The 12,384-nt window shown below is 39.9% G+C and overlaps 1 protein-coding gene across 2 annotated transcripts in view; it reads right to left on the minus strand.

Annotated features, from left to right (window-relative positions):
* Positions 1–5,996, minus strand: part of LOC148021323 (Tetratricopeptide repeat (TPR)-like superfamily protein) — a 127,708-nt gene extending 121,712 nt beyond the window's left edge. Inside the window, exons 1-2 of one of the 2 annotated variants that reach the window (XM_087699195.1) lie at positions 5,843–5,994; positions 5,698–5,749 (exon numbers count right to left, since the gene is read on the minus strand). In XM_087699195.1, the coding sequence (XP_087555321.1) occupies positions 5,698–5,700 (3 nt within the window). In that variant the 5' untranslated portion in view covers positions 5,701–5,749; positions 5,843–5,994. Of the gene's footprint in view, positions 1–5,697; positions 5,750–5,842 lie in introns of both variants that reach the window. The other variant, XM_087699196.1, reaches the window with a different exon arrangement.
* Positions 5,997–12,384: the final 6,388 nt, after the last annotated feature.

Here is a 12,384-nt window from a genome sequence, read left to right on the forward strand (position 1 = left end):
ATTTGTCAACCAAGTATTCTTGAGCATTCACTAGCCCTTGAATTAGCATTAATTAATTAATTAATGCCTAGTTCCTAATGTCACTAGTGAGATTAATGGCTAATGAAATTATCCACACCAAATCTATCACCATCTACCACCTAGTACCTATCAAGTATAACTTATTATAACTTTTACCTTTAAAACCCACTAATATCTCAAGGTCCTTGGCCCATCATTGTGAAATAAGTAACTTGCACACACGTGCTATATGCACCTCACATTTACATATTTGATTAACACTTAATCAAATGCTAAGCAAGGCATCAAAATTTCATGTCCTCATGGCAAATCTCTCCCCCCCCAATAGCTTCATTCAAGCAATGTGAATTCCTTACACATTTCTTGTCTCAAAGTTGGCCAGCATCTATACATTGATACTCTACAATTGTAAACCTCGACTTCTTTTAACAACAGAGATAACCATACATTTTAAAGGATCCACAGCCATCAAGCTATCAAACTTAGCATAGCATATGCTTTCCCTACTAAAGGTTCAAACACATCAAGCTGCTCAACAAGACATTCACCCACTCCCATACCAACTGCGTATCTGTCAGAAGTGGATGTAGCAATGGAAGCATAAACAGGAGTTGAAAAAAACTATTGAACACAAGACAGAAGAGAACATAAAAGAACACTGCAAAGAAGAGAACTTAGAAGAATACTCGAGAAATGGAATCCATATGCCAAACACAAGATAGTCACATACAACAGTGAGTCATTGGCAATATGTGGGCATCGGCACCGGCTCCCTCTCTTCAACTAGATCTCGAGTAATGAATCAATAATTGAGGAGGGAAGCCCAAAATATATAGACCAAAATAGTGTCATAAATGGCCGCAAGTCAGCCAACATAAAATGCCTAAATAAGCATCATACAAACCACTAAAAAATGGCTAAATACCATCGTAAGATTCCGCTGACACTCTTTCTCAAATCATGGGTGATCTAATACAATACAATGATAATGACTCATCACAGTCCATACAACAAAGACCGCCAAAATAGGACCATGGATACCCAAGCAATGGGTTATCAAACCACCACCAAGGTACCTTGGAGAGAACCTAAGTGTCTATATTAATCGTACCAGAACTTGAAAACAGAGAAGAATCATAATAGATCTTTGTGTCTGTCAACAATGTCTCATAGTAGCATACAAGACCATCTTATCAAAAATACATTTGATTATAAATGATCATGGATTCCTCTCCTTTGTCCAAGATCGTCGAAGTGTCCCCTCATGTGAGGTTGAACTAGAAGCCAATCCCGCTCTCTATCAAGTAACAGCCCATGATGGACCTAGATGTTAATTCCAACTCCAAGATTTAAACCTGCCACACTTCAATCGACGAGTCAAGGATATCCCTCCCTAGAACCTGTGCACCTATATACCTATATAGATGAGGCTAACTTGCCCCACCTCACCATCCTCTCACACTCCCTCTCTAGCACCGAGAGTCATGAGGGATGGCCAGATCACCTGTACTAGAAAGTAGAAGAAGGAAGGGCTACCATGCCCTTCCCACTATTTGAAGAAGAAGATCCTCTCTGCGCCTTGGCCTTGGTCTCACCGAAGAATCTGAGTCAAAGTCGGAGGAGATAAATGACTTAGCAAAGGAGTCCATATCCTACTTCTTCTTCTCCTTCTTCCTCGAAGCCGCTAACTCTTTGCGATCCGTGCACAAATATCCCTTCTTACCACAATGATAGCACTGGGCCTTTGACTTCTTCTCTGAGGCTACAAAGCCTCACTAGAGCCACCAAACTGCAATGAAAGCTGTTAGGAGTCAGCTGCCTGCCACGTGTCAGCAGTCAAACTATCCGACTACATTCGATTGCATTAAATGCAGCCGACTTGCCTATTTTGGGCATTTTTCGAGGCATTCTTTTCAGCCTTTTAAAGGCTGAGTTTCCAGCAAACTACAACACTTGTATTTGACAGATTTTAGTCTGCTGGTGACGGAGATAGCACTCGGGGTTGATGGAGATCGAGGTCCTCAAGGCAAAGACATACCCAAATATTATCTCTGCACCCGTGCATTATTCTGCATCCTTGTACAGCATTCTTCACTGCAAATTTTCTGTGTTTTACTGTCTCTTTCTCTCTCTCTCTCTCTCTCTCTCTTCTCTCTCCATTCACTCTTTGTTACGGTCATTCGCTTCCGCATTGCTTCACTCTAACAGAAGCCTCCCCCGTAATTGCAAAAACGTCTCATGATCAAGCAACATTGAGGACACATATAGAAAACTCACGTGCGTCAATGACATTTGAGTCCTCAAAGCATTGGCTACTCCATCAAACTCTGGAGGGAGCTTGTAAAGCACAATCCCCACAAGATGATTCTCTGGAAGGGCTGACTATATGTGTCAGAGTAAATTATGTACCTATATGCCACGAAGAAAGAATGATTGAATAGTATCCTGTAGATCAAATTTCATCTACTGGAGCTATCCATAAAGGATAACCGCACACATAGGCGAAGGAGCCTCACATACAACATCTGAAGCTTTACCCAAATCACTAGAGTAGTCCTACATGAGGTAATTATTGAAAGGGATTCTTTAAAGATGCAGCGAAAAGAAGAGCAAAATATGCACAAGCATCATCAGTACTCCATGTGAGCATAGCTTCTTCATAGTTGTCCTTCTCAAAATCCATAGAAACAGGGAACGCCCGTTCCGGGCCTTAGGAACGGATTAACGCGTTCCGGCATGTGTCTACCAGCGAAACGCCAATGGAACGTTCCTGCCTGTTCCCAGCCCCGTTCCTGCCCGTTCCGCACCGTTCCGGGCCGTTCCAGCAACCGTTCCCTGTTTGGAATGGCCGTTCCCTGGAACTGCAGCAAGCGTGGACAGACGACTGGAGGCGACTGCTGTGCGATACGTAACAGGCAACAGCTGCACGCGACGGGGCGACTGCACGGCGGACACGGCGACCAGTACGTAACGGCGAAAGGCGGGCGTCACAGCGCACGACTGACGGGTCCGTTGACCTGTAGATTTTTTCAAAATTTCAATCTTTTTTTTGAAATCTCCTTCACCCATTGACGGGATTTCGCATGCGTGAGCACAAGATTTCTTATCTGTTCAAAATCGGCTCAAAAATTTGGGGCTTTTCTCGAATCTGGGGATCTTAACACAAAATTGGACAATTTGACTCAGAAATTGCAAAGTCGGTGCACATCTACCCGGGAATTTTGGGGCTTTTCACATTTTAGTGAAATTCTTTCAATTTCACTGAAATTAGTGCACGCAGGACTTGGAAAATTTGGGGATTTGTCTAGATTTGGTGTGAGCAAGATGCAACGGTGATATCATGCCACTCTTCTCACTTCCACCATGCAATCTTCCAACTAACTTAATCTATGAGCTCTCTCTCTCTCTCTCTCTCTCTCTCTCTCTCTCTCTCTCTCTCTCTCTCTCTCTCTCTTATATATATATATATATATATATATATATATATATATGCCGTTCCCTCCGTTCCCGTTCCCTAACTTTAGGCGTTCCCCCCGTTCCGGGGGGTCCCGTTCCCGTTCCCGTTCCCCGTTCCTGGTAACTATGTCAAAATCAAATAGAAGAGGAGTAGGATGCTCAGAATACTCACAAGTTCCAAACACAATGTACCATAACTGCTTCTGCACAAACCATGCTTTCGTAGCAACACTCCATGTTAGGTAATCAAGACCATGTAGCTTGTTATCGGTGGAACAACACGAAGGAGCCATCTCGAGAGTAGAGGAAGAGAAAAAAAAAGGAATGAAGAGGAGGAGAGAGAGAGTACAACCAAACCAACAGCATAGACTGCACTAACAGAGTTCGCATGTAGTGTACACAAGCTGATCACAAAATCACAATGCTGAAATCACAAAAATCAGGAGCCACCTCGGGCAGCAAAAGGGAAGCAGACTGAAAATACAACTGTCCAAAGTACAAAATGCAGGCTGATGATGCAATAAATGCAGAAAACACAGATCTGTAGGGCTGTAAACAGCACAATTGCAGCAGCAAGGGATCGCCTCATCAGCAGAAAGCAGAGAAAGACCTATAATCAGCAGAACATAGCACCAAGGGCATAGATCCTAAAATCTCATACCATGTCTGGAGTGGATGCAGCAATGGAAGCATAAATAGACACTCAAACAATTTGCTAAACACAAGATAGAAGAGATAACATAGAAGAACAATGCAAAGAAGAGAACTTAGAAGAATGTTCCAAAAACAGAATACCAAACATGAGACAATCGTGTACAACAATGAGTCACTAGTTGCATGGACACTAGCACCGGCTCCCTCTCTCCAACAGAACCTCAGGTGATGAATCAATGACTTGAGGAGGGAAACCCAAAACATAAAGGCCAAAATAGTACCATAAATGGCAGCAAGTAAGCCAGCATTTAATGCTGGTCTGCCAGCATAAAATGACTAAATAACCATCATACAAACCACTACAAAATGCCGAAATACCACTGGCTCAGCCTAGACTCACACGTGAGTTGACTAGACTGCTAACAATATCATCCTCAAAGCTCAAATCTACAACCGGTACATCGAGTGTACAAAAACAACCAACCAACATATGCAAAAGCCCTCAGTACAAGTCCATGACTAAAGCCTTCAATGTCATGAACACAAAGGCATTGGCGAGCTATAACGTACCACACAACAACAGTTCATGTCATGATGCAATTGCTCTATCACGTAGCCATCCCAAAGCCATTCTCTATACAAACATGTGTTTGCCAACAAAGCAAATAAAAGCCATGTCTACTTCAAAAGACTTATGCCCATAGCCATCCCTAGAGATCCATGGTGCTTCACAAGACTTATGGTCATGGCCAAACCAAGAGATCTACATTGGTGATGCATCTTAGGCATAAAAGCATTCCATTCAAGGTAAATGAACATGCATTTAGTGCCTTGCACTTTGCATATCAATCAAAATACACTAACTTGTAAAGCAACATAATTTTTGGGATCTGGGACTGAAGCATTTGTCTACTAGAATATAAACTTCAGCTTCTAACAATGTTGAAAAATGTAGGTTTTGAACTCCTTTAACCTACAAAACTCGGCATTTTTACTTCACACTCACACAAGTCTTCTTTTGTGGATATTATCTTATTTCCCATTCTACCTCCACAGATAATTCTCTATAGTTTCCTTCAGTAGTAAGACTGCTAAGAAGGATGGTCTACGCTACACAGCTTGAGATGTACTGTTTGTATTACACTTTGGATACAACCTTGTAATCTCTGACACATATCACGCAACTGAACACAATGCCAAGGTTTGAACTTGGGTAGAGTTGTTAAAGAGTCTTCCGGATCCTCTAATGGATCAGATGTTAAGTAGCATCATCAACATAAACACAGCTCCTATCGACCTTCTAGCCATGATAAACTTGGTATTCATGCAAGGTTATCAGCCCTCGAGCAATAATATGTTTGACCATCAGCTTGCATCTCATTCTGGGAAAGTTACATCATAATTACGTACAAATCACCTCTTAATTACATCATAACTACGGATCATTTTTGAGTTCTCACACAACTGAGCAGATATAACCTTCAAGGTTGCCTATCAGGTGATCGCACATCCAAGGATGTAGTACAGCTCTAGAAAACAAGCATGGGTCGAAAAGAGAGCTCTTACCATGGCATAAGCGACAGAGAAAGTAAAACCTAGTTGCCGTAACCCTCTGTGGCTGCGAGGCACAAGAAAGTACACAGTTAACTATCATGCCATGCCAATTGAATTCTTGTTTACTGCAACCGGAGAGACACAAGCGGTAGCGTACCTCGTATCACGGGGAGCTGAAGTCAGATCGTTGGGGTGCCCAACCGACAGAACTGTATCGTCTCAAGTGGCAGAGCCGCCCGTCAAAAATCTGCAGAATTGGTAACAGTAACAGATAATAACAAGTCACCACTCGTACAAACAACATAGGCCAAGGCTGTCCATATTGTTCGTCTTTTTTATAAATATGCTTGGCCTAGGCCGATCTCCAAGGCCAACATAAGACAAGGACAAGGTAGTGCCCCATATTTTGTATATACTCCTTCATCCTTTAATATAACTTAATGCATATTTCTTTTTTTTTTAAGCATCTGCTTGCCAAATGATTTCATCTCCATTGTTGTGAGAGCATACAATTAGGTGAGAGAGCCATGTGATCAGCTGAAGATATAGTTTTTGTGGCAATGGTAGACATTGAAGTGGGTGATGTAGTGTGAGGTTGGGGTTGTGTGATCATGAAGGCGGCTTCTATCACATTAGGAAATCTTGAAGACCATTGTTTCACAATGATAGCAAGTTGTGACTTTGGAGCCATGGGGTTGATCGACGTGTGGGAGGGGCTACAAATGTGTTTAGAGGTGGCAGCTCAGTCATGATGATACATAATGTCTTACATCCATATCTAGGAAAATTTGATGTTGTTTTCTTTGATGAAAAGAGGGTCAATTAGAGCTACACCACACCCAAGTCCATTGACTTGCACGTGTGGAAACCTAGAGGAAAAGTATGCCAACCACATGTAATAAAACTTGACTTGGAGCCCACTTGCACCAACTCGGAGAGAGAACCATTTCAAACTGAGAGAGATTAGAGAAAGGAGATTTGAGGAGAGAGAACACAATATGTACCAATACATGACTACTGTGTCTTTTGAACTCTAACAATTCATGGAGATTTGGAGGCATCCATGAACTCCCAAAAGTTCTTACACATAGGTTAAGAGTGTTAAGTAAACCATCCACACATTATTAAACTTGACTACACAAACTTGTGGAAGTAAAATTTACCTATGTATGTTTTGGCTCTTACTTGATGGAGCACATAGTTAGTTGATGTGTGGGGTAAAATCGTGATAGAGCCCAAGAATATCACAAATCAATGGTGCTAGGATAGCTCATTAAAAGATGTTGCATCGCCAAGATAACACAACTATGAAAGTAAATTGGTTTACTTGAGCTCAACTATGCAAGCCTCATATTAAGAGGCAAGGGCTCAAAACTCTTTATGACTAGTTCTCTCAAATTGAAACATATGTTACAAGGCTCATTTCTTAACATATAAATCTCTTTGTGGCAACTCTCTTCCATGATCATGGTTTGCATGATGCCAAGTTTTTTTAATGAATTGAGCGCAAGCTATGGCTTAGGTGAGGTGCCCCACGACCCTCATGGAGACAACCCCTAACACCATGATCACTACCAAATCTAACCCATCATCGCTTGCCATAAGAGGCATGTGCCAAGACACGTGAGCTTAGATGGCTAGAAGCAATAGACATAGCACCTCATGAAACACCTACTTTACAATATAGTGGCATCATGATAGCAACATCATAGCACCTCATGAAACACCTACTTTACAATATAGTGGCATCATGATAGCAATACTTTCTAAGAGTAGCCTTAGTTAGATCTACTTGTTAGACTTGGTTGGATCTACTTAATACACAATCTAATAATCAGATTGAATTTAGTTGTAGTTCCATTTTATTTTTTACTTCATGCTGAGACATCGTTTGGCTTGAGGTCTCATAGGTCACTTTGGCCTTCTCTCTCTCTCTCTCTCTTCGAAGCACTACTCAAGGATACTCCTATGTAACCTTTGTTAAATTAAATGCATAAAGTAAGATTGTCGACTAAGCCTACTTAACCATGCATTGCAAGTTCGTATGCTTGTGAGGCTTATGAGCCTATGCCTTAGTCACTCTGCGTTTTTATGAGCAAAAAAGGATAGACAATGCACTTCACACATATTGTTGTGGAAAATCCCACCAATCTCAAGAGGCAATAAGTTGTATAAGAACGGCATTAGCATATGAGGGTAAAGTACCTAATGTTGGGAACTTGTTGGAGAATTCATGTAAGCATTGTAACATGCTCCCAAAATGTGTCATAGACTTCAACCAATAAACCATTCAACTCAAGGACTGACCCCTCTTCATCTAGAATACAAATGCTCATACTCATGCTCAATCAACACTATAAACTTCTTGCGTTCAAGGATTGACCCCTCTTCATCTAGAATACAAATGTTCATACTCGTGCTCAATCAACACTATAATCTCTTGACTCTATTTAGTGTTGTGAACCAATGAGATATAAGTATTACCATTGATCATCTATCATTGCTCATCTTCAATCATTACTATGATCTCATTGCTCTATTTAGTGTGTAAACTAGTGGGATAGAAGCATCACCATCGATTATCTATCCTCCATTGAGTTCAATCTTAGGAATTTCTACTTTATGCCTCTCATGAGTTGCAATGAAATCTTCAATGTCTTGTAGAGCCACATAAGAACATCATCATTAGGAGAAACAAGAATAACACAAAGAATAGACTCTCTAAATGTAGAACTGTCAACCATAGCTTTTTTCCTAAGTAAAGCCTGATCTTTGCCGTGCTTTTTGGCTAACAATATCAAATTAGAAATGCACCCTTCTAATCTTAGAAACTTATCAAGTTGCCTTTTACCTACTTGATCCCACCAAAGCTTTGCTTTCTCAATACATAAATATTCATTGAAGCAAAAAGGCAGGGAACCATGATTTGTGGTCGAGGGTAAAATTGTCTTAAAGTTCATTTCTACTGGATAGTGATCAAAGGATATGATATCAAAGGTCAATCTTCACCTTAGTATGAGGAGCTGTCCACCATCCACCATGGCTAGCATATGCCTTGTCTAATCAAGTAGCCTCCATGATGCACCTTATTGACTATTGTGCAATGTACCAGGATGATATTCAATCCCATCACCCAAGCCTAATCAATACATCAATGAGTTCATGTTGCATGTTAGATGAGTGTGATCTATCACTATCTTCATATGTCATATTTTGATCACCAATGAGCAGGCTACATTAACGATAAATTGCCATTCATGAGCTTTTCCAACCAAAGATAAAGGGCTATATGTCAAAATGAACACCAGATTAGATTGGTCAACCTTAATATCCACTTGCTACAATGTTGCATGTTGGGGGTTAAAGGCCACTTATGCTTAGCTACTTATATGTACCTTGTACTCAATGCCTACACACTTGTACACTACAAGTGGTGGCCGCCCATCACTATCATCTATATTCTTTATTCTTTACAATGATAGAATAACAAAGAGAATGCAAATCACACTTTGTGATTGTCGGAGTTCTCACACATCGGTCTTGCTCTCTTGAGTTCAAACCTCCATAGCCATAGCTCTTGCTTCAGCTTGTGCTCTTCTCACTCTCACTCCTACTCACCATTTCAACTAGGATAAGATTGGGCATTTAAGGAACTTTAGCCATTCTACTTTACTTTGGGAAAGATAACTTCAATTGAGCTTCCATGATAGCCATGTTTTCATCCATTTGAGGTAAGCATCAGCTCCCCACCTTCACTAGCTTCTTCCCCACCAAGAGGGCATTTAACCAATGTGAAGTGACCACTAAAGGTCTACCACAATAGGAGAAGACCTAGGTGCAACCCTTGCATGGTAGCCATTTTTTATCCATTTGAGGTAAGCATCAACTCCCCACCTTCTCTAGCTTCTTCCCTAGCTCTAGAAGGGCATTTGACCATTGTGACGTGACCTCTGAAGATCAGCCACAATAGGAGAAGACCAAGGAGCAACCTTCACATTTTTCTATGTATTTTTTGGGGGCTTCCCTACTGCTCCTGCCTCTAGCATTTGCTCCAACCACCTTCTCCCTTACTTTGCCCAACTATTGGGGGTTTCTTCCAGCATATTGGACTTTGTCTTAGGCATTATTAGGAAATAAAATGATCAACCATTGATTGATAATTGTGGACAACCTACTTTCTCCCTATTGTTCACAATTTGGGGTAGCCAACCTTTGAATGTTTATGCTCCTTTGATGCTTATTCATTGAAGGTTTATATATTGGGTGAATGTATTAGTACTTGGGGATGCTCTATATATCAATTAGAACTCACTTCACTAAGCCACCACACTAGAACATTTATTGCTGCCATAAATAGTGGATAATAAGCATATGTCTCTGATATCAATGAGGTCTATGATTTTATGCCACTTGGAATGCTCTTAAATCACATGTACGCTTACCACTTACTAGTTATATTGGATATATCTTGTTTGAGCTTTGAGTGCTTTGAGCTTTGATTTTAAGCTCCTTTACATTCATATTTGGAAAAAGTTGCATTGGTCAGTGATCTACCATTTACGAGCTTGGATGTTTATGCCATTTATATGCTCTCATATGTGTTACTAGTATCATTGGGCTTCTGGATATTATAATGTACAAACATTAAGCTTGCTTTGCTCTTGATACTTTGGTTTGTTATTTGATATTTGATTATCTAGTACTTTCTTTTGTTAGATGGGTTTTCGATCAAGGATACATGCTTTATTATGTACTAAGCTTCATTGTTCATGAGTAGTGAGTTGGTTGTAGCTCAATAGATCTCACTATTGATTGGAGATCTCTTATGCATAGTTAGCTTGTGTACTTGGTTGCCACTTTGTTCGAGATGTATATATGTATTTGACACTTTTGGATTCTCTAATAATATTTGGTACTCGGAGTTGCATGCTCTTTCTTGGAAATTACTAGTTTGCATTGTAAATTATGTTGCTATTTTGACTTCCCTAGTAGTGGGAGCATCTTATCATGGACATCTGCTTAAAGTTGACTTATCATTTATAGTTGTTTTATAGACATCATTGTTTTAATTTAGCTTTGAGCTATTTTCCTGAGAGCAAATACTTATTTTAGGCATTCTAGTGCATCTACCTTATGGACATCATTGTATTGATCTGTACTCTCCCTATTGCATATTTTTTGGCTCAATCTTGGAGTTGTTTTACTAAAATTATAGAAGCCCATACCTCTTTATTTTGTGCAAGTGCTTCTAGTGCTTCTCAAGATAGTGCCATATTGAACATTAACAAGTTAGATGGCAATAACTTTAACAATTGGAAGACCCAATTTAGGCAAGTCTTTGTGCAAATAAAGTAGGTCAAGCCATTGAAATGCAAAGGCATAAAGCTAAAAGATATTTGGGAGGAGCTTGATGAGTTATACAAGTCCACTGTCATTTTTTCTTTGTCTAAGTAAGTATAGTTTATTGTCATTGAGGCTACTAGTGGTCCATGGTAGTTATGGGAGAAAATATGTGATCTTTATGATAAGAAAAGCCATGCTTTGTAGTTGTACTGGCTCAAGAAGCTTATGGACCTTCGTATGAAGGAATGGACTCTTATATCTACACATTTGAATGAGTCTCAGTCTATTTGCAGTTAGCTTACATTGTAGAAGATAATCTTTGATGATAATATTCAATCTATGTTTTTACTTATCACTCTTCCTAAGTCATTGGATGCCTTTCATACTACCATTACCACTAATGCTCCTGAGGATGGTTTTAAATTTCACATGCAGATGGAGCTTTGCGCATTGAGGAAGTTAATACAAAGAATATTGATGTAGCTTGCACCTCTCATGCTCTTACTGTTAGAGGCAAGAATGATGCTAGAGGCAATTATGACTACTATGGTAGAGACCCATTGCAAAATAGATCCAAGTTTAGATCTCATTGTAGGATCACACTGATCCCACTATCCTAGGTCTTCTCTTACATGTCATTATTATGGGAAACATGGACATATACGACCATTGTGCCACAAGATGTGCCGAGATACACATGATAAAGACAAAGGGAAAGTACAAGGTAATGCTAAGTCACTAGATGATCAGCACATCACTAAATCCATTGTCAAGATTGAGGAGATTAATGCATTAGAGTACGTTTCAGATGATTTATTTGGTGCCACACAATTGAGTGATGGTCACTCTTCATTCTCTTACTTCTAGTTACTTGATTCAAGGGCTTCCTTTTATGTGACCCCACATTGCAGTTGGTTCTATACTTATCGTACCATTTTTAGTTCTATATGCCTAGGAGATGCTCATGTATGTGATATTATTGGTGTCAATGATGTATGTTTATAGTTTCCTACTTGTACTTCTTTTGTTTTACACAATGTACATCATGTCCCAACTTTGACAAAAAGTCTTATCTTTGCCCGATAGTTAAATGATGTTAGTTATCATGTTTCTTTCGGTGATTTTGCATGAAAAATAACTTGTAGAAATCTCATTGGTACAGGTGCCAAAATTAGCATTCTTTATCCTTTGCTTGTTTTTGGATCCATTGATCATGCATTGGTTGATACCAATCTTCCTCATGTATCTATGTGGCATTGTCACTTTGGACACATGCCACTTCGAGGAAGGAAAGTTTTGACTTGTTGTGGTATCTCTCGCCTCTAGACTACTCTTACTTTGATTCTTGTGATCATT

Source organism: Lygodium microphyllum, chromosome 18, assembly GCF_053477565.2.
Source record: "Lygodium microphyllum isolate KBCC chromosome 18, Lygodium_microphyllum_v1.1.10, whole genome shotgun sequence".
NCBI lineage: Eukaryota > Viridiplantae > Streptophyta > Polypodiopsida > Schizaeales > Lygodiaceae > Lygodium > Lygodium microphyllum.